Source organism: Diabrotica undecimpunctata, chromosome 9 (assembly GCF_040954645.1).
Source record: "Diabrotica undecimpunctata isolate CICGRU chromosome 9, icDiaUnde3, whole genome shotgun sequence".
NCBI lineage: Eukaryota > Metazoa > Arthropoda > Insecta > Coleoptera > Chrysomelidae > Diabrotica > Diabrotica undecimpunctata.
The window spans coordinates 87,326,680-87,350,991 of record NC_092811.1 but is presented as its reverse complement, the minus strand read 5'-3'; the positions used below and the strand labels follow the sequence as shown (position 1 = coordinate 87,350,991).

The window sequence follows — 24,312 nt, the reverse complement described above, 5'->3', positions numbered from 1 at the left end:
AAATATTAGAGCTAATGGAAGAACGAAGAAAACACAGAAATAAGAAGGAGGAAAGGTACAAAAAAATTAACAAAATCATTAAGAAAAATATTAAAAAAGCAAAGGGATCATAGCTACAAGATCAATGCATAGAAATAGAATCCCTAAAACAGAAGCATGAGACTTTTAACCTACATAACAAGATGAAAAACTTAACGGGAGGAAACCGATCACAAAGTCATAACAATACTAGACGAGAACAACAATCTGCTGTACAAAAATGAGAGAATACTTGAGAGATGGAGGCAATACATGAAAGAATTATTCAAGGAAGAGCAAGAGACAGAAGTCAGTGTTTCTATAGGTTCAGGACCAGAAATAACGCTAAGTGAAGTAACATATGCAATAAAAAGACAAAAAACCAACGCATCTGGTCCTGATAACATACAAGCTGAAATATTGAAACTATTTGAAAACAACCAACTCAAACTCCTAACGAGTTTACTGAACAAAATCTATGAAACTGCAGAATTTCCTACAGATTGGCTAGTTTCCACCTTCATCCACTCTCCCCAAAAAGGCAAATGCCACCAAATGCTCTAATTACAGAATTATTTGCTTAATGAGCCATGCACTCAAAATCCTTCTTTCTGTTATTCACTCTCGCATATATAGAAAACTTGAAGAAAACATTAGCAGTGTTCCGTTTAGGTTTAGAAGTGGACTAGGAACGCGAGAGGTCCTCTTTTCCATACAAGTATTGATACAAAGAGCTCTAGACGTAAATTGCGAAGTCTACGCATACTTTATAGACTTTGAAAAAGCATTTGACAAGGTGCAATATCAAAAATTATTTCAGATACTAAAGGAATCTAGTATTGATGACAAAGATTTACGCTTGATTAGAAATTTATACTTACAGCAAAGGGCAAATGTACGAGTAGACAACAAAACCTCACAAGAATTCACGAGAAAATGGGGAGTACGTCAGGGCTGCATTTTATCACCGACGTTGTCCAATAGTTACTCGAAAATGCTGTTCAGGGAAGCTATTGATGGTTTAAGAGAAGGTATAAAAATCAATGGTGAAATCATAAACAATTTAAGATATGCGGACGATACGGTTTTGATTGCTGATAATGCGGAGGATCTGCAAACATTAATAGACAGTCTAGTGGAAGCCTGTGACAGATACGGCATTAAACTGTTAACTGTAAGAAGACCAAAATTCTTGTAAGTAAAAACGACGTAATACTGCAGCAATTCACAGCTAATAATGAACCCTTGAAAATAATCGACAAAATTACATACCTTGGATGCAGCCTAAATAAGGAATGGGACCACTCACAGGAAATAAGATGTCGTATAGAAAAGGCGAGAGCTGTCTTCAGTCGCCTTTTATGTAATATGCACCTGAACATTGATATAAGAACACGAGTCTTGAGATGCTATGTATTTTCTACCCTTTTATATGAAGTCGAAGCCTGAACCTTGACGGAGGCAACATCCAAACGATTAGAAGCCTTCGAAATGTGGTGCTACCGCCGCATGCTCAGAATTTCCTATATCCATCATGTTACAAACAACACCGTGATCCAACGTATAAATAAAGATCTGGAAATTATGCGTATCGTTAAAATCAGAAAGATGACATACTTAGGGCATGTGATGCGCAATGAGAAGTATCAACTAATTCAACTAATTTTACAAGGCAAGATAGAAGGCAAAAGATCTCAAGGGCGCAGAAGGACATCGTGATTGAAGAACATCAGACAGTGGACAGGAATGACTACCACACATCTATTTAGGGCAGCTGTCAACATAGTTGTATGGACCAACGTGATTGCCAACATCCACAGAGGATAGGCACCAAAAGAAGACTCAAAAATACTGGGATAATTCCTCTATTCCTGTTAGTCTATAGAAGTTCCGAACATGAATCAACCGGTTATTCTCCATAAATGATGATCACCGGAAGAGAAATGAAGCTTCCTCAAGATACCTTACTGTGAAGAAGAACTTTCATCTCTGACGTACATCGAAAATTTGAAAGAAAAATTGAAAAAAGTAAGCTTCAAAGTGATAAAGCCAAGGCCAGACTCGACATGCATGCTACTGGTACAATTTTCGAAAGAGGTGACCCAGTGTGGTCATACAATCCTACACGTAAGACAGTACGTTGTTCGAAATTCGACGAAACTGGGTAGGCCCTGTGTAGGTCGTGCAAAAAATAAACAATCTAATCTATAACGAATTATTTTGCCTACCACGTAGGGTATTATTATGGGGGTTGAAAATTGGAGACAGAAATTACGGGGCTAGAGATAGGGCAAGTAAAATAAACGAAACTGTTGCGAACGGCGCTCAGGGTTTATTTGGAGAAACTGGGTCGTGGATAAGTGAATGAACCAATGGGATTGGATTGGACAACTACAAAAATGAAACAAAGAGGTACTTACATGAATCTCCTGGACAAATGGACAAACAAAACAACAAGAAAGACCTCTAGCTATTTAAAATAGACGCCGTTTTGAGGAAACTTAATGCTGGATGAAAAAAAAAGGTTCTTCCGTCCTAAAAAATACAAAAGATAGGTTAGGAACTTTTTTTTTAAATAAATAAACAAAATGGTTTAGGGAAAAAAATTAAACATTTATTACTGTCTCACCACAAATAGTTACAAAGTAAATAGTGCAAAAATACTATATTAATAGTCACAAAAATAACAAAGAGAAACACTTACTATGTCCTATCCGTTTACAAGTTGGAGATACTACAAAACTTACAAATGTGTGTGGGTTATATGGTGTACTGGGCTATAATTTGTAGCAGAAATAACCAAATAAAAAGTTATCTTCTTAAGTGAAACTGTGAAACAAAATCTCAAATATGATTAGATATTTATCAGATGTCAAAAATATTAAGCTAGCTGTCATATGTCAAAACTAAAGCTTAAAACTAAGAATAATCAAAATGACAGCTAAGCCACGCCCTGAGACATATACTTTTAATTATTACAATTTAAATTTTTATGAAAGCAAATACATATTATTAAAAATTGTTTATTTTTACTTTAAGAATCAAACACAAAAGTTATCCGGATTGCACTAAAACTTCTGGGGGTAGGAACTGGGCTTAGAATGAGAAGGGCTTAGAACTGGGAACATGTGGGTATTTTCCAAATTTGTTGAGAACGCCGTTTTACAAATATTTCACGATGAGAGACGCCATACAACAAAAACCAGTGATTACTCTTACTTTGACCGACACATTACTTTGAGTATAAATCACCTTTTTTAAAAAATTAGCCGGTTTTTTCCGACTAAATTAAACGCATCTGCTCACAATGGCCAACATTTCAAACCTCAGTCTAACTGCAACTATTAACTGCCACAAAACTACTTATTTTCCATAAGAAAGGACGATAAACGAAAAAACTACGAATTTGAAGCTAAATTCGGGCTCCAATAAAACGAAACACGCTTTTAACAGCGGCCGGCCTTACCGAGAGTGAGTAAATTCTTAAAAATCATTCGCTTATCTTGGTATAAACAAAACACTAAACGGGAATTTGAAACGCAGAATATTAAGCGGCTTCGATCAAAGAAAAATACCAAAGAATATGCGTCTGTGATATATTTAAACAAAACTGTAAAATGTGCTTATATCAACTCGGCGACGCCAAGAGGATTGAAAATATTTTTCGGTGTTTTAACTTATACGAGGAGATTTCAATATATACCAAGGAATTCAAAAATGCTACAAATCTACCTCATCCTATTTTCAGCTAGAAGTAAACCCAAGGTAGTTCATATCGAGAAATTAGCTCAATATCATGGAATTGATCCACCCTGTTGGCTTCAATCTGTTTCTGATAAACCAGTTATTCGAGACGAACAACCATATAGGAGGAAGCAGTGTTAGGACAATTCCGTGAAATTTATTTCATATAGAAAAAGTCCCTTGATGAAAAAGAAGAAGTCTAGAATTTTCGAGATATCGAAAAATCATAAAATTTCTAATGAAGTTCCAAACGTCAGAAAATATATGAAGAGGTAAAATAATGCAAACAAGCTTAAGTCACAAATAAGTAATTTTTCAGGGAGGATGAAAAACTTGTAGCTTTGTTCTGAAAAGGGATAATGAGTTCTAATCAATGTTATGCAATAGTATTGGTTCCAAACGTGCGATTAAAATACTTATTTCGGTTAGGGAGCTAAAAAATAGTTTAAACAATTTATTTTGTTTTGGAAATAAGACCTTTTCCACGAACTTAGTGGAAATAAGTCATTTTGCATGTAAAATGTTGTGCACATAAGCTGAAGCTGATTTACATGTAAACGAAGTAATAAAGCAATAAAGTAAAAGAGTAATAGTTTTTTGAATTAAGTTTTATTTTTATAAAATAGCATTACCTAAGTTGTCACAATAGGTAGTTAATGAAAGAACAGTGTTTTAAATATGCAAGTCACAGCGTTCATCGTCGAGGCAGTCACACATTTCTTCCAGCTCCTCACAAGTAGCTGCTGTAATGGGTTCATCCAAAATTAAACTCTTGTACCAACCAAGGCGTGGATCAGAAGTAGGCCAGTCCTCTCCAAACATTTTTTTCAAAAGTTTGTCAACAGCTTTGGTTAACACATGATGAAGTGGTAGTTCTTCTAGTCTTACTTGTCTTTTTCCCTTTTTTTCTCAAAAATACAAAGGACTTCTCCTTCATACTTGTAGTTTTTTAAGCCTCTTCCTAACACAATCTTTTTGTAAGACTTTCTTCCCTTTTTTCGGAGGAGTTTAATTTCTTTTTGTGTTCGGTCTTCTTTTGGTGCCTATCCTCTGTGGATGTTGGCAATCACGTTGGTCCATACAACTTTGTTGACAGCTGCTCTAAATAGATGTATGGTAGCCAGTCCTGCCCTTTGTTTCATGTTCTTCAACCACGATGTCCTTCTGCGCCCTTGAGATCTTTTGCCTTCTATCTTGCCTTATACAATTAATTGAATTGTCCGGTAGCGTATTTAAATTCTCTTTAGTTCACTAATTGATTGGATGTCCTTATAGTGCTTCTTAGTATGAAGTAGTGGCCAATCTTCTCCTAGTGCTTTTATCTTGCCTATACTACTGTAGATGTCATGGTATTCCTATTTAATTAAAATTATGGGTTTTTTCGCACTTCTACTCTTCCAAAAATACGGTCGGTGGGTAAAAAACTATATAAGCGTACATTGAAATATAATAAAATCTGTTGGATTGATGTTTTGTTTGTTTCCAAAAAATGAATCAGTGCTCTCAGGACAATAGTATTTTTATTTTGAGAAACACAACGATCGCTAAACAAGCTTAGTACAAAACAGCCCTGAAAATCAGCTTCTGTCAAATAGTTAAAGAGAGCCGTTGATATTTCGACACTGCCTTTTCCTATCTGCTCCTTTGTCCAAGTATAGAACAGGGGGTTTTGAGTTTGATAGATTAGTACTTAATACAAAAGTTATAAAACCTAATTTGTCTCGCATAATAAGCTTCTTTAATGGGACTTTTTGGTAATGGCTGAATTTTTTGAAGATCAAAACAAAGCCTAACAGAATGGAGAACATCCATTTTCATGTACTCATAAAACGCCTCTGTTCTTCTTTAATGAATCCGCTTTTCAACCATTAGCTGCGCCTTTTCAGCAGACCGTGCTGGTGCACTTTTAATTTGTTCTTTGATAAGGCAGCACGTACTGCAAGTATCTAAGGTACCTTCTAAACATGTATCCTCCTAAAAATGTTACATTTTACTTTTAACTCATCTTCACACTGATCATTTGTCTTCAACAGCAAACCCAAAATGCACTCTTTTGGCTATGTTTGTATACAAGTTTCTCCAACACCAATAACAGTGCGAACAATTTTAAACATACAGAAGTTTTAGCATGAGAGACAGTTGGAAAAAGTATTGTATTTAGTACTTTCGCTCAGGTCCAAGTTTATTATTTTTGTTTTTGTTTACTGGCCTAGGCCTATATCTTTTGATTTATGTTGTATGAATCAAATTGGCAATTATATTGTCTTGTCTTTTCTTGTCTGGAATTTTAAAAAACTCTTCTTTGAAAGCTTTGATGTAATTAGGCCTTATTTTTACGTGAAATGTTTATTGTTGTGCTTACACTGTACAAAAACTAGGGCTTTTAGGAGCTGCATACCTGGTAATTTGTTCACTTTTCCTTTTTCCTCATGTAACTCTTCTCTTTCTAGACCCTTTATTTCATTCACCAACACTTGGACATCTGCACCATTCCTTCTCCTTTAAATAATAACGTAATTACTAATTATTGCTAAATACGTTGACAATTTAAACAGTAGTCACAACTTATAATACAAAACCCTTACATAACCTCAAATTTGGCAAGACTCACTGGGTCAGTTGAGTGACAGTTGCAGCGCTTTTATTGGTTGGTTGGAAATAAGCTGGTTTGCATGGACCAGGAATTAAGTTGTTTTACATGTATTTTTGACAGCTTGTAACATTAGTATTTTTGAGTTTTGTTTATAGTTGTCAATCTGTTAAAGTATTGTAAACAAATTGGTGTTAAATAAAGTTATTTAAAAGAAGATTAACAATATAATTAGAAATTAAAATTATAAGAGGATCATTAGATGATCTCATGCCAGAGTGAACCAAAAGCCGAAATTAAAAGTTTTCAGTACGACAGTTTAAAATTATACAGGTGTTATAAAATATACACAATATATTATAATCTTGTTTAAAGTATAAAAGGTTCTAAGACCTGTTCAAGAGAACATTTATTTAAGTCTTTTAGTAACAGCACATGATTTTGTGTACTTTTAAGGCTCTTTTATCAGTGTTTGCAGTACATGGTTCACTTTGGCAAACTTTTTAGCATTTAGTTCTGTTTGGCATGAGTAGTATAAATAAATCGTTCTTTTTGTTTGTAATCAGGTTTATTAACACATCATTAAAATTGAACTATCAATACATAAGAATAAAACAAAAAAATAATAGTAGCAATATTTAGATCAGATTGTTCATTTCATGTTCCTCTTCATTGTCGTTCTCTTCTTCAATGTTATCTTCCAATACTTCACTTTGTTGAAGTTTATTGTGAAATTGATGATGACATGGTGGTACGAATTGCAAACGTGATGTGATATCATTAAGTTTTGCTTGACTTTATTTTCGTCCTTCAGAGTAAAGAATGCTTAAGTTTAAAGAAGCTAGGTTTACAGGTCAACCTTTCAATCTCTTATTTAGATTTACTGAATAAAATTGTACGGAAATAAATTGCATGACAGGGCCGTCAATTCTAGAAAGCGAGGTAAAGGCTGCTTTACAACAGTCTAAGAATGGTAAGGCTACAGGTCCGGACGAAATACCCGTTGAACTTATTAAGGTGATGAGTGAAGTGAGCACGAAGGAGTTAACTGAACTGTTCAACGCCATATACGATTCAGGTAATATCCCAGAGGAATGGCTATTGTCAACATTTGTAACGCTACCAAAAAAACGATCTGCGAAAACGTGCGAAGATTTCCGATTTATCAGTCTTATGAGTCATGCACTTAAAATTTTTCTTAAAATCATACATGCCAGAATTTACAAGAAATGCGAAGAAAATGTCGGTGAAATGCAATTCGGATTCCGCAATTCTATGGGTACACGTGAAGCACTTTTCACCTTACAAGTCCTACTTCAGAGATGCCGCGATGTCAGTTGTGATGTCTATATTTATTTTATTGACTACGCCAAGGCATTTGACCGTTGTCAGCACCAGAAGATGGTCACCGCCTACAAAGAGTTGGATTGGATGAGAAGGACATTCGGATCATCATGAATTTATACTGGAACCAGCGTGCTCAAGTCAAGGTCGAAGACCAGCTGACCGACCAAGTGAAGATCATGCGAGGAGTAAGACAAGGATGTGTGCTATCGCCGACTCTTTTCAATATATACTCTGAGGAGATTTTTAATGAAGCCCTCACAAACCTAGACATGGGAATCCGAGTGAACGGTGAATACATCAATAATACCCGCTACGCCGATGACACTGTGTTACTAGCAACCAGCCTAAACGATCTGCAGGCCTTACTAGACCGAGTGCGAACTGTGAGCGTAACATACGGACTGAACCTTAATATTAAGAAAACTAAATTCATGGTTGTCAGCCGTACAAATTTAGATCCCGGGGCACTAATGGCAGGTAGCGAAGAGATCCAGAGAGTCAACAGATTCACTTACCTCGGAACTACCCTCAACGTACAATGGGACTACGCTCAAGAGATTAGATCCAGAATTGAAATGGCACGGTCTACATTTATTAAGTTGAGATCCTTGCTGTGCTGCAGTGATCTCAGTTTGGGAACCAAGATGCGAATAGTGAGGTGCTACGTTCTTCCAGTGTTACTATATGGAGTTGAAGCCTGGACACTGACGCAAGCCACTGAAAAACGAATCGAAGCCTTCGAGAAGTGGATATACAGAAGGATACTAAAAATATCTTATGTGGACCATGTCACCAACGTTGAGGTCCTACAGCGCATGACAAAAGAAAAAGAAGTGCTTAATTTAATTAAACAACGTAAGCTTGAGTACCTCGGCCACGTGATGCGGAACGAAGAAAAATATCGAATTCTTCAACTTGTTATGCAGGGTAAAGTATTTGGCAGAAGAGGACCGGGACGCCGTCGTATCTCGTGGTTGAAAAATCTCCGACAATGGTTTGGGATGACCTCAGCGGAGCTGTTTCGCAGAGCAGTCAACAAAACCATGATAGCCTTGATGATCGCCAACATCCGGACCGGATAAGGCACTGAAGAAGAAGAAGAAGAAGAAGAATAAAATTGTGTTTCTTTGTTATGTGTGTATTTGAACTCCTGGATGGTCTTGAGTAAATTTCATTTGTTTTATTTTTAACCATTCTACTTTTTGTTCATCTGAGTCTTTTTTGAGATTTACCAGATTTTGTTTTAATGCATCCATTCTTTTGAAATCCTATTGTTTTTTCATGCATACTACTTTAAATTTGTTCTTTTTAACTCTTGAGTTTGAAATTATGTTATGCCATTGTGTCAGCACATAAATTTCAGGGTGATATTTTAACTTTTTTTCTATATCACCAAAATCGCTATAGTTTTGTAGATATGAATGTCCTGGCTCAGCAAACTTATGAACTACTTCCTTTAGGTTTAAATTAGGACACTGCACTATGTACATCCATAACGCGGCAATATTAATATTGCGGTTTTGGCCGCCACATGAGTCGGACCAAGCAATCAATATATCCTTATGATCATGGGTATTTATGAATTTTAAAATACACGATCCTATTTCCTGGGAACCTTGTGAGGCAGTGCTCTCATCCCAAACATGCAATGTCCCGACATCATTTTCAAAAGTATGTATACCAAGATTGTAGCATGAAAGCTGCCTCTTATAGTAAAAACTCCTGTGGTTAGTTTAGAAAGAAGCATTACGTTCTGAATATCAAAACTAATTACTGTAGCTTTCCCTTCTGTACTAATCGTTACGTCTTCATTTAGTTCTGAGCGAACTAACTGTACTTTTCTGTGGTGTAGTTCCTGGTTTAGTTTCTTAGCCTTTAACATTGCTTCATCTTTGTTTTCTTCAGCTGCCTTTATGTCAATGTTCAACCTGTCACATATTTGAAAGGTATCTTTTCGTGGAGGTTTAAAATTTAGATTAAATTCACGTCTGTCTGAACACTTTTTCATAAAGCGGTTGGCTTGAAATTTTGTCGACATTTTTCTCTCTTAAACTATCAACATAGAGTCTGTACATTAGTGACAAATTTAAATTACAATCCAAGTATTCTTTTGGGATTGAGTTCTACAGTAATGACTTACTATGTAACGATATATTTTGCCTACCATAGGGTAAGATTTTGGGGATAGAAGATTGGGGAGTAGAAACTATGGGGGTGGAGATAGGGCAAGCAAAATAAACGCTACTAAAATGGCGCCCCACGTTGGGCGCCATTTTTGTAACGAATTATTTTGCCTACCACGGTTGAAAATTGGGGACAGAAACTATTGGGGGTGGAGATAGGGTAAGCAAAATAAACGCTACTTGTGCGAACGGCACTCAGGGTTTGTTAGGAGAGCTGGGGTGGTGGATAAGTAAAAAATATCAAGGGTTTTGGATTGGGGCAACTACAAAAATATGAAACAAACGGTCATGAATCTCTTGGGACAAAATAAAAAGAAACAGGAAATACCTATAGTAATTTATAAAGAGCGCCACTTCAAGGTGCCTAATTATAACCATTACAACAGTTAGTTGTAACTAGGGAAATAATTATCAGAAATGCAAAAGAATCCTAATATCCTATAACAAATATCTTTTTCAAATAAAATTCAAAAAAGGGTTAGTTAAAAAAAATAAACAAATGTTAAAAAACAAAATTTAACATTTATTGTGTCTTACCACAAACAGTTACAAAATAGACAATATAAAAACACTATATTAATAGTCACAATTCAAAAAAGTACAGAAAAAACTTACATGTCATCCGTTTACAAACTCCAGGAGTTGGAGATACTACATAAACTTACAAATGTTAACGCATAGAGATTAACCTTTTTTTAAACAAACAAAACAAATAAATGAATGAAAGCAATTATTGTTAAAAAAATGTCTCTTTACTTTAAAATTTGATCAAAAAGTTACCTGGATTTTTCACTAGCAAACTGCACTAAAATTTCTGGAACCAGACGCCACTGGAACCTCCGAAACCATAACCTCCTGAGACCTGATGTCCAATTAAATGGACATTTACGTTTTATATATTTTTTTGGAAAGAACTAAATTTACAGCGCCGAGTCCCACGGTCCATCGTAGTGTATATACAAGTGACCCTGACAACAGCGCGCCGTATTACTGTGACCACATTATAACTTAGTTAACCTGTTAATCTCAAGTGACAAAAATGGCGGGCAGTTATAGAAAAACAATTGATGGTAAGTAGCTAATTTTATTAGATTATTAACCTAAATGTTGCTTAGTCTAATAACTTAGGATATTATAAATGCATTCATGCGATGTAGTTGTCTTATCAAACCATTTTTAAATTGTTTTTTATCTAAAACGGAGATGTCCTTTTTTATGGACGTCAGGTCCTTAGGCATACATAAAATATTATATTAGACTTTTTTGTTTCAGCTGTGTTTGGTAATAAAAAATATTTAAGACCCGAAGTTGACATTGAAAGACTTCTTGAATGCCTGGAAAATTCAGATATAGACGTTTCAGATTCTGAAAACTCTGATGACGGCTTTGATCCAAATGAAGAATCGTATCAGCCTCAGCAATCAGATTCGGCCCAACATACAGATGATGAACAAGATACAGAAATGCCACCCGAAGATGAATTAGATAACGTGCCACTCAGTGAACGAAAAAAAAAAGGAGAACCGAAATACATGGAAAAAAATGGGTGTTTTTGTCCCTCAGCATATAGACTTTACTGGAATTGTCGATACAGTCTACGAGAGGCAAAATTGGAAAGTTGAACACTATGTCGGTATGTATTTTGATGATTCAGATTTTGAGAATATTTGTAATTGTACAAATATTAAATTTTTGCAAGAAAAAGGAAAACCTTTGAACGTTACTCTAACGGAGGTGAAAAAATTTTTTGGAATATCTATTCTAATGTCCTGTCTGAATTATCCACAAATTAGAATGTTTTGGGCTAAGACAACAAAAGTCAACAGCATTGCACAAGCCATGACTCGTGATAGATATTTTCAAATCAGGAGCAACTTAAAAGTAGTTATTGACGCTGATGTGCCTCAAGATCAAAGAAATGCTGACAAATTATTTAAGATCCGGCCTTTAGTTGACAGAATACGAAGAGGTTGCTTGACACTTCCAAGATACAATGAGGTTGCTGTGGACGAACAAATGATACCTTTTACGGGCGTGTGTAACATGAAACAATTTGTTCGAGGTAAACCTAACCCAGAAGGATTAAAAAATTTTGTCTGTGCCACTCCCAAAGGGTTAATATTAGACTTCGATATTTATCAAGGGAAAAATACATTTCTGCAGAATGATGATGATGTTAAGAAGTTACGTGTTGGTCCATCCGCAGTTATTAAGTTATCTACAACGTTATTAGAAGGAACACATGTGTTCATCGATAGATATTTCACCACCTTACCTTTACTTGAGTACATGTTAAACAAAAATATTTTTTTAACTGGTACAATAATGAGATCCAGAATACCCAAAGCAGTTCATGTAACATCGGATAAGGTGATGACTCGATTGGGTCGTGGTTCATCTGAGCAGGATGTGAGAGCTGATGGAAAAATTAACATAGTCCAATGGTATGATATGAAATCAGTTATGCTAGCGTCAACTGCATTGCAAATAGAACCTTCAGATGAATGTAAGCGGTGGTCAAAAAAGGACTCCCGATATATTGAGGTACCTAGACCAAACATTGTTAAAAAGTATAATGAATGCATGGGGGGAATAGATTTAATTGACAGGATGATAAGTTATTATAGAATGGGAGCTAAAAGTAAAAAATGGACAGTCAAAACCATTTTTCACTTATTTGATCTTGCGATTGCCAATTCTTGGATTCTATACAGAGATGACCATAAGCAACTTGGTGATGCTAATAAAACCGTTATGAAGTTCCTGGAATTTAAAATAGCTGTTTCCGAGTTGCTCCTTAAAGACAACAGTTCTGAAAATTCTGATTTTGGGAACACTTCAACATTAGTAACTAGAAACAGTTCCAATCCTAGACCATCACTTCAAACTTCTACTAAAAGAAAGATACAACACATTCCTGCAATGGCATCCGAGTTAAAAAATTCTGTTAGATGCAAGCTTCCAGGTTGCAAGGGTAAAACAAAAGTTTATTGTGAATCATGTGACATATTTTTATGTTTAACGGGAAATAACAATTGCTTTAAACAGTTTCATTTATAATAATTTTGTATTGATGCGATCCTGATGTCCTTTTGAATGGACATAATTTTTTTCATATTTAACAACAAAATAAAAATTTAGAAAAATTTACATGTGTTTTTATAATCAACATCATACGAATTTTACTATTTAATCAAAAAAAAAAAACAAAAAGAATCAGCTCAGGTCTCAGGAGGATAAAACTGGGGGTAGACCTGGGCTTCGCTCTCTGCGTAACGAACACACGAACAAATCCATCTCCAAACTGCCAAAAAGCCTTGGATGACAACCAGGGAGAAAACAAAACGAGGATGGAAATGACGATTCTTCCAATCCTCACTCAAAACATTAACTGAACCATTAACTGCTACAAAACTACTTTTCACTGCTACATATTTCCATAAAAAGGGGCCAAAAACAGAAAACCACAAATTCGATGGATGAATTTGGACATGACGCTGGAGATCACCGCTTTTTACCGCGGCTCCAACGAAAGTGCTGAAATTATCTTTAAAAAGTGATCGCATAAGTTAGAATAAACAAAGCCCTTTGGGTATAAACAAAACACAACGGAAATTAAGACGTAGATTATTAATTTGAAAACGCAATAGCGGGTGGTTTGAACAAAGAAATATCGAAGAATTTGCGCCTGTGACATAAACAAACAATAAAATGATTTATTATCGACTGAGGCGACGTAAAAAGAACGAAAGATTATTTGGGTTTTAAATTGAAAGATACGAACTAAGAAACATTGAAAAAATTCTTCGTTATTATAATGCATATATAAGTATAAGTACTCTACTACTATTGATTTGTAGTATTTCCATAAACATTTATTTGTATACTTTAATATCTTCGTTTTCAGAAGGGATATAAAATTTACGATTTTTTGTTTTTTTTTAAATATCAGTTTTTTACGACGTCTTATTATCGTTCTACATTTTACAGTACCACTTATTATGCTAGTTTAGTTTCCCATGACTGTGACTCGTTATAAAACAAATTTTAAAAAACTTTCTTTTTGCTGTGTTGTTAGCTTATTTTGTCATTTTATTTTGCAATTGCAGGAATAGTCATTAAAAGATTTAAAGTGTATGACAGTACCTGAAGTATTGACATATTCTTTACCAGCTGCCCTGTTTTGCTTGCGAATATTTTTTTCCACTTCATAGGATTAGATTTTCTTTTCTTGTTTTGAGGCTCTTCCTGATCTCTGGTATTTTCTTTATCTATAAAACACAAAAATATTAATATTTTATATACTTAAATCTTTTACAAGTACCATTACTTTTCATGTTATAATAAATAAAAAGTACTTTCAAACACACATTCACTATGCATAAGACAGACAATTTGCATTTTCTTTTGCCAAAGTGAACTATGTGATTTTAATTTTTTTACAATTCCAATACCAAAATGATGAGATATATTGCTTCATTCTAAAACAGATAGGTAAAAACCATATCCGTACGTTGGTACAACTGCTAATATTTCACTAGCGGTCCTAGCGAACACTGAAAGAGATACATTTTCACGTGGTTCACTTTGGCAAAAGAAACATTCCAAAACATAACCATTCTTTTATAATGAAGTTTTATGTTAATAAATATTATTATCTTATCTGATTCTGGAATATCCGAATCAGAACTTGGATGGTAATCATTTAAAGACCCACTACTAAAATCAGCGAGTTCATCTTCACTAGAATTTCTATCAACAATGTTATGACAATGTGAACTATGTGCACGGGAAGCCATCTTGGACTGGATGATGGTTCACTGTGGCATATGACAACCAGTATTACCATCCTTGTGCTAAATATAATTTATTAGTATCCAGCTGATGTTTTGTTTTATTCACATAGTTCATTTTGGCATAAGTTTAGAACAAAAGTTTGCCTCATAATGGTAATGAAGAAGTAAAAACGAAGAAAATGTACATAGTTCACTCTAACATGAGACCATCCAATTGTAAAAAATGTTTGTGGCTAAACTGCGTATAAGGAAGCAAATGTGATATCAGCGTCTATGTGAAATGGTGTTTAAGGGGTAGTTTAAGTGTGTAGTGTAGTAGGTACAAACTTTATTATAATTTACTATAACTACAGCTGTTTCGGTAGAGTGCCTTTCTCAAGTGAGCTACTTTTGTCATGCGTCTAACACTTTATAGTCTTTAACTAAATCAGTTAAGGAGGGGAGAACTGTTTGTCTCAAGTTGGTCATTCACAATTATATCTGTATTTTTTAATTTGTTGATTTCCATAGATTCTAATATTGATAGCTTAATGCCTTTATTTTGAATGTGAAGATTTTGAAATTGGTTATTAAAAGAATGATTGTGATCTAGAGGATGAAGTGCCTAAGTAAAATCTGTTTTTATATCGTTGAAAGCCTTTTTGTGTTTTACTATCCGTTTGTTAACGGTTCTACCCGTTTGACCGATGTAAGTTTTTGGGCAGTCGCCACATGTAAGTTTGTATACGCCACTGTGTAAATACGTTTTCTTTTGGCTTTTATTGTTATTAATATATTTGCTTACGTTGTTGTATGTTCTGAAAGCTGGCGTTATTCCTCTTTTTTTTATGTGTTTGGCTATTTTTAATGATATCCTGCCTGTATATGTCATCGAGCAGAAAGTACTGGATTTTAATTTTTTAATACTCTTGATTATTAACTGAACTCTTAATCTTGATTATAATCAAAATGACGATTTTTTGAAAACGTCATTTACTACTCGATTTTTTTTTTCTAATTAAAAATCTGTGTTACAAATACACATTTTTAAATCTTCCTTTTTAATCAACTCTACATTAAAGCTTAATATATTAAGAAATCATCTCATCAAAAAGTGGTCACAATTTTTATCAGACGCGCGAGTAGCGCATAACCGCATATTATGTGTAATATATACAAGGAAAACTAATAGGTAAACACAAGGAAAAAATATATATACCGTAAGTTATCTATTCTGCATACATAAAAGCATGGAATGTGTTGCGCAGCTCTAACAGCACTTGTCGGTGTGTGGTTGTTTCTAAAGGCGCTTTAGTAGTTTTCTAAATATATGGCGAAACTGCAGATATGCTGGTATTAAATAAGTGTGCAGCATTTCTAAAAATATGGTAATTCTTATGTCTTTCTAGCAGCACAGTTTCTATCAAAATAATCGATACTTGTGCGAACGGCACTCAGGGTTTGTTTGGAGAGCTGGAGCAAAAGGAAACAGGAAATACCTCTAGCAATTTAAAAATGACGCTGCTTCGAGGTGCCAAATTATAACCATTACAACAGCTAGTTGCAACTATTGAAATAATTATTAAAGATAAAAAATATATCTTTTCAAATGAAACTAAAAAAGGGTTAGAGAGTTAGTCAAGATAAACAAACAAAATGGTTTACAAAAAATTAAACATTTATTGTGTCTCACCACAAACAGTTTCAAAAATACATAAAGACAGTCACAAAAGTAAATATAAAAATAACAATGAAAAACTTACATGTGTTCTATTCATTTACAAACTCAGGAGTTGCTACAAAAACTTACAAATGTTACTGGACTATAAACTGTGGCAAATAAAAAATTATCTTTTTAAATATTGAAAGCAATTATTATTAAAAAAAAATGTCTATCTTGACTTTTACGGTAAAATTTAACACAAAAAGTTACCTTAAAATTTCACTAAATTTCACTCTGCATTTCTGGGGTCGGGAACTGGAATCATGCTGGAATTATACTGGGGGCAGATCCGGGATGACGACCAGGGATAAGAAGATGAGGGCGGAAACCAGCACCGGCTGGAACACAAACCTTGAAAACTCGTCTAGTTCAAAGACTGGAACAGGCACAGCACAATGGCAATATGAGACCATCTTCAAAGACTGTTGTAAAACTACTAAATATCAAGCATCCAACTGCTACTGTCACTTCATACTACATTTCCATGACAAGAAAGAAAAACGAAAAAAAATTACGAATTTGAAAATAAATTCGGACTAATAATCTTTTAAATTCATTCGCTTAACTTAGCATAAACGAAACATATAAACTGGAATATTTATTTGAAACGAATATCCTAAAAGAGGCTTAGATCAAAGAATGCCGACAAAATACGATCTTGCGAAATATAAACAAACTATGAAATGGTTTACATTAACTTCGACGACGTAAAGATGAATTGGAAGAATTCGGTGTTTTAATACGTGTATGTATGTACAGCGTTAACAGGCCTTTTAGGCCCATTGCTGGATGGATAATTTCCATCGTTTTCTATTCTTAGCTAACAGCTTCCAATCTCTGATACCCATCTCTCTGACATCTTCCATCACTACATCTCTCCATTTCTTTCTTGGTCTTCCCCTCTTTTTTTTGCCCTCAGGTACGCTTCAAGCAATATTCTTGACTAGTCTATTACCTTGCATTCTTTCTAGATGGCCGAGCCATTCTAGTCTACGTTTTTTCACCACTTTTGTTATTGTAGGGTTAGCATACAAATGATACACTTCTGCATTAGTTCGTCTTCTCCATTCTCCCTCTACCACTTTTCCACCAAAAATTCTGCGAAGTATCTTTCTTTCCCATGCTTCCAATGAGTTCTGTACGGTTTTGTTCATAGTCCATGTCTCGGCAGCGTATAGCATTGTGGGTCTAATTATAGTTTTGTATACTCTTATTTTTGTATTACGAGATATATCTTTGGCCTTAAGTATTTTGCTCATGGCTCCAGCACACCTGTTGCTCTTGGTCAGTCTCAGGTTGATTTCAGTTTCTTCCTTACATGTCTGATCAATAAGAGTACCTAAGTACATATATTCATCCAACTTCTCGAATTCTACAACTGATCTATTCTCCACCTCCAATTTAAAGGATCCCCTGGTGCTTATTCCTTTTTTGCTCGAGATCTCCATGTACTTCGATTTATTAATATTATCTTTCAGTCCCATTTTAGAGCTTTCCCGAATCAGTCTTTTTGTTATATTTGATAGTTATTTTCCATTTCTTCCAATGAGAACCACATCATCAGCGTATGCTAAGCATTGGTGCTCCTTGTATAAAATAGTTCCGGACCTATTTATCCCACTAATCCTTACAATTTTTTCTAGAACTATATTGAATAGCAATGTAGACAACGGGTCTCCTTGGCGAACACCTTTTTTCACTTCGAATTCTTCTGAGACTGTACCGTTGCATCTCACAGCACAAATGGTTTGTCTAATTGTCATTTTTACCAATCTTATTATTTTTTCTGGCACTTGGAATTCTTTTAGTGTTTGTATTAACTTGTTTCTGCCTATTGTATCGTAGACAGCTTTGTAATCAATGAAAAGTACTTGTGCTGAAATATTGTATTCATAGCAATTGATCAGGATTTGTTTTAGCATAAAAATTTGATCGCTTGTTGGTCTTCCTTTCCGAAATCCTCCCTGGTATTCTCCTAGATTCTTCTCTCTCTCTATATATATATATATATATATATATATATATATATATATATATATATATATATATATATATATATATATATATATATATATATATATATATATATATATATATTTCTAATCGTTTTTTAATTAGTATGGCGAGTACTTTATACATTACTTCTAATAAGGATATTCCTCTCTATAGTTTGCGCATTCAGTTCTATCTCCCTTTTTGTGTATAGGAATTATAATCGACTTATTCCATTCTTAAGGCATTTCTTCGGCATCCCATACTTCTACTATTAGCTCACCAAGTTTGTTTATTAAGACCTCTTCTCCATATTTTATGTTCTCTGCCACAATGCCGCTCTCCCCGGGACTTTTTTGGTTTTTCATATCTTTTATTATTTCTTTAATTTCTTCTCTTGTGGGCTTTGGTATTTCTTCTATTACTATTTGAGGTCTAGGAACATAACAATTTTCTTCAGTAGTCACTTTGTCATTTAGTATCTCTTCGAAATATTCTTTCCACCTTTCACATACATGTTGTCTTCATCCACTATCAGGTTTCCTTGCTTATCTTTTACATTAATCGTTCTTCCCTGGTACCCAGTTTTAATGTATTTTACTTCTTTATAAAAAAATTTTATTTCATTTTTCTTGTAATTTTCTTCAATGCGCTTAATTTAATTATCCATATACTTTCGTTTCCGCTTCCTTAGGATTCTCTTTACTTTTTTTCGTTGTACGGCATACCTTTCTAGGTCGTCTTGTTTTTGCGAACGTAAAGTTTTTAATCTCAAATCTGACCTTTTTTTAATTCTGTTCTGCATTCGTCATTGAACCAGTGGTTTTTTCTAAATATTTTTGTTCTTGGTATGTTCTTCGACGTAGCTTCCTTTATAGTGTTTGTCATTTTCAAGAACTTTTGTTGTATGTTACTCACAGTAGTACTATCTTGTTTGGCGTAGGTTTCTTGTATGTTCTTTTGATAGTCCTGCTCTACCTCAAATTTTCGCAGTTTTTCAAAGTTAAATTTACGTTGCACTTTCTTTTTCCGTCTAATTATTGCTTCTCTCATATTAATTCTAACCAAAAAATGATCTGAGTCTACGTCAGCCCCTCTGCACGTTTTCACATTTGTTATTAAATTCGCAAACTTCTCTTGTATTAAGATGTGGTCTATTTGATTAGTTCCATTTGACCCCGGAATTTTCCACGTTCCTTTATATATATATTTTTTCTCCTAAAATGGGTACTAATTATCTTCATCCTGTTTTCAATTGCGAATGTGATTAATCTCTGTCCATTATCATTTGTATTCAAATGTTTACTTTTACCCCCTGTTATGTTTTTATATATATCTTCTCTTCAGACCTTTGCATTGGCGTCGCCTATAGTAATTTTAGTATCTTGTCTGTGCATTTCTTCACACAATGACTCTAATTCTTCATAGAATTCATCTTTCACTTCTTCTTCTTTTTCTTCTTTTGGAGCATGTATATATATCAACGATATCATGTTCTCTTTTCCTTTAATTCTAATTGCACACATTCTGTCAGATTGTACTACGAATCGTTTTACCTGCTACACGTCTTCATGTACCAGAAAACCCACTCCAAAATTCCTATTATTGCCTCCACTTTTATAAAACGTGTATGGGCTAATCTTTTCAACGTTGTTTTCAGTTAAATGTGTTTCCTGTATTGCTAAGATGTGTATTTTATATATGTGTAAAATAAATTCGGACTATCCTAAAAGAGGCTTCGATCAAAGAATACCGACAAAATACGCATCTTGCGAAATATAAACAAACTATGAAATGGTTTACATTAGCTTCGGCGACGTAAAGATGAATTGGAAGAATTCGGTGTTTTAATACGTACGAATGGGAAATGAAATCCAATAAGATTATTCTTTGATACTTTAACAAATACGAGGGGATTTCAATACATATCCAAAGAATTTTCAAATGCTACAAGCGTGAAAATATGCAGCAAGAAAATATGTTTCTGTTCATTCATAAATCAATATTTTCGTTCACTTGACTGCGAATAAGAGCGCTTGACGTACACTGAGCACCTGAATTCAATCACTTCAGAAGGTTGTAACTTCAGAATAATAGTTTTTCAGACTTAGGTCCCTCGCACTGAGAACTATGATTGACCGAACTTTCATATAATTTGAACCGGGCCGGTTTTCCATAAGAATAGTTGTGTAGTCTTTTGACACTCAAAAACATTCAATGTTTTTTTTTGTTTTAGTCATGCCATCCGATAAAGGGCGAAAATTTTATAAATGTTCACATTGTTCCTCACACTCACGATGATGTTGGTTGGCTGAAAACTGTTGATCAATACTTCTATGGCAGTAAGTTGTCCAGATATTTGTTGAAGCTTGTAAACAATTATCGATTTATTCCAGGCAAAACGTTCATACAGAATGCAGGCGTGCAATACATTTTGGATTCAGTAATAGATTCTTTACGAAAGGATCCGAATAGAAGGTAAGTTGTACTGTTAAAAACGAATTTCCATATTTATTTGAGCAGGGTATATATTTTTTAACAAATATCCATTTTTAGGTTTATTTATGTCGAAACAGCCTTCTTTTGGAAATGGTGGATAAAACAACATGATATTGTTAAAGCTCAAGTTAGGAAATTTGTGAAAAATGGACAATTAGAATTTATAAGTGGAGGATGGAGCATGAACGATGAAGCTGCCACACACTACCAGTCAATTATTGATCAAATGACCTGGGGTTTGAGGTACATTTTTTTTAAATATTTAACGCCTAACATGATCTCCACACTTTTGTAAATTACTTATTATTTAAAAAGTATGTGGAAATTGTCAGTAGTAATATCCCTAGGACATTGATAACAGACGAGATAATTTCATGACAATCGAAAGCTCGTTCCTTGGTAACAGCACGAAGCCGAAGGCTGAGTGCTGTTACCAAGCAACGAGCTTGAGAAATTTGTCATGAAATTATGAGGCATTCATCAATGTCCGAGGGATATTCGGCGGATAATTTTTCGAAAAAAAAAATCATAACTCAACATAACGAAACATCTATTTATTAAAAGTACAGTTAGTGAAAGTACAATTATTAAAATTTAAGTTAACATTAGATTCGTTGCTGTTCTCTACTATAGAAGATCTATTACCACGCATAATATTTATAATCTTGTTGTGGTGTTCTTGATCGAGATTCAAGTATGGTTTTATAAATTTATTTGGATGAAGTTGTCAAACTCGATCGTGTTGTCATAGGGATTGAAAATTGCATTGAATGCAATTATCAGTCTAATGTTGACATGATTGGGTGAAATTGTTCCACATGACACAAAATGACGAAATTTGAATGGTTGTTAGAACAGTCGAAAAATTATCACTGTAAGTAAATTGTAAGCGAAAGCTTTAGAACCCTTTAGAAAATTAGTTATGGTTTGTTAGATATGTTTGCTACATAATGCTTGTCTTGATATATTTGAATTTTCATTAATTTCTTGATGTCCCTACAACCAAATAAGGTACATATTCAATTTAAAAGCTGTAATTTAGCTTTTTTTATTCTTTTATTGGATCCAATGAAAGACAAGTACCCATTTAATTTAATCCCATACACATATAATACCTTTAACCAGATTTTTTTTTCTAATTTATTTCTAAACTTATTTTTAAAACTTGTTTCTTTTGTTACATTTTTTGTTTCGTACGATTTGTTCATAATTTTATTGATAAATCATATACGTTATTAGATAAATCCTGATCCATTTGAATTTTGTGATTTATTTATTATCTATTTGTCAAAAGTTGCTTTATTCGAATTTCATTGATTTGATGTTCATGTTTTTGATATAAAATTGTATATGTGTACTGAATATATTCACCTAAGAGCCACATGTGCATTATAAATAGGATAAAGTTTCATCTTGCTTGTTTTCGGGTAATTTATATGACGTAGATTTTTTTCGTCTTTATAGGGGGCTCCGAAATCTTCAAAAGACATCTCAGTTCAGGATACCTCCTGACTGAGCTTAGCGCATTATTCGTTCTTAGTAGTCCCGACGATAGTTCCTGAGATACTTTAAAATGCTTCTTATCGCTGATTCAACTCCGAACGTCTACCCGCTAAAACAGACCCTCCTCTGTCTTCCTCCCAGCACGCCGCTGTAAGGCCGAGCAACCTTTCCAACGCACTACCCTCATTTATATACAGACTGTCAGCAACGAGGCTCCCTATCCCTTTTCCGTGTTTTACCTTTTTTGGTTCCAAAATTGGGATCTTTTTAAGAGGAACGGCTTTTCACATAGTGAGTGGAAGACCCTTATCGCTCCTAAAATGGCATCTTCTCGTTTACCACAGTCTGCCTCACTTGTTAGCCTCTTATTAAAACGTATGGTCTATATCTGCAGCTTAAAATATAGTTCCACTTTCCATTTGTCCTTGATCTAGCTGTCTTTCTTCTTCTTTTTTCTTCTTGATCGCTACACAGAAGTAGTTAGGTATTCTAGTGCAAGCTACTTTATTTTCAATCATTAATTTAATTATTTCTGTCACATGTCACAAAATTCACACCTGTCTCTTTTCATTCTGCTCCTTTCTACTATCCATCCGTTGCACTCTAATCGTATGTGATACTATTTCTGTACCTAGAGAAGTAGGCCCTAAAACATCCGTGTCCTGTGAGTATCTGCGTTAGGAAATAATCCAGTCGCCTGTGACCACAGTCCAGCCAATCTCTTAGGTTCGGGATCAGCATCTTTGTCCACTGTGCCACATACTCTGTTATCTCATACTCATCTTTTAATTGCCCTTTCCCTTCCTTGTTTTCCCACGACCATAGTAAGTTCTAGGTCTATTTTCACAAATAGGTTAAATAGGTTTTTTCTTTTCACTGTCAAAACATGCAGATAATCATATCTAGTGATGACCTACAAGGCTGACGCAGAAACAATCCTGTAGGTGTATGCTTCTCGCAGCAGACTTGTTCTGTTTACTCGTGTCATGAGCCTCCTGTAGGCTGGTATCTCTATCGCTTCAGACTGGTGCCACGTAGAAGATGATCGACTGCAAAACACCGTGTAAAGCCCTTCCCATTTTAAATTTGGGTTACCTAATCTTAGGCGCGACCGCACTATTTTCAACATTCTCGACAACTTTTCGCACGTGCTCCCTTACTTTCCATTATGGTGCTACGTCATTCTCAGGTACTTTATGTGTTTCTTGGATGTTAGACTCCGTATTCACAGTTTATAACCTCGTCATATACTCCACCACCACATACATCGAGTAACCAGGACATTATCTCTTCTTTATTGCCTTCATTACCTCGTTATACTGCAGAGTATTGAGTGCATTTCTAACATGGAACAACAGCAGGGTCGCCCAGTGGTGTCCATCCACTGTGTTGCGCAATTTGTCAAATACACTCACGATTGCATACATCGTGTTTTTCTTTCTGCAAAAACCAAATTACCTTAGAGATAAGCCTCCTGCTCTCTTAATCATGTTATCTATGCGCCCTCGTACCATCATTTCATACAGCTGACCGATTCACGGAAGGAAGCAGATGAGACGATACTTTTCTTCAGCTTTATTTCCAGCTGTGCATTCATGTGTCCAGAAGTTACGCAGGCTTTGCCCTTCCTAGACCCTTCACCGTCTCAGTTGGTATCTGACCCAGTTCGGGAGACCTGCGCACCTTGAGTGTGCCCACTGCCTCGGCTAATTTATCCATGGTAAAAAGAACAGCGTACTCAGCTCCCTCAAACTCCATACCATCTGCCGGACGGGAAGAGCTTCCGTATTACCTCGAGCTTCTTGTCCATAGGCATTTCGTACGAAGGTATGCATGGAACTTTTTTATGGCGATCCTGTATCCCTGACCACAGATGTCCTTATCAATTTCACCCAGTTCTTTCCAATGCCTTCTTTTGTCTGTGTGAACTTTCCTGTA

The 24,312-nt window shown here is 34.8% G+C and overlaps 1 protein-coding gene across 2 annotated transcripts in view; it reads left to right on the top strand.

Moving 5' to 3' along the window:
- Positions 1-24,312, top strand: part of LOC140450231 (lysosomal alpha-mannosidase-like) — a 142,641-nt gene that overhangs the window by 27,061 nt on the left and 91,268 nt on the right. For both annotated transcript variants that reach the window (XM_072543741.1, XM_072543742.1), the window contains exons 3-5: positions 20,609-20,714; positions 20,769-20,850; positions 20,929-21,114. In XM_072543741.1, the coding sequence (XP_072399842.1) occupies positions 20,609-20,714; positions 20,769-20,850; positions 20,929-21,114 (374 nt within the window). The remainder of the gene's footprint in view (positions 1-20,608; positions 20,715-20,768; positions 20,851-20,928; positions 21,115-24,312) is intronic.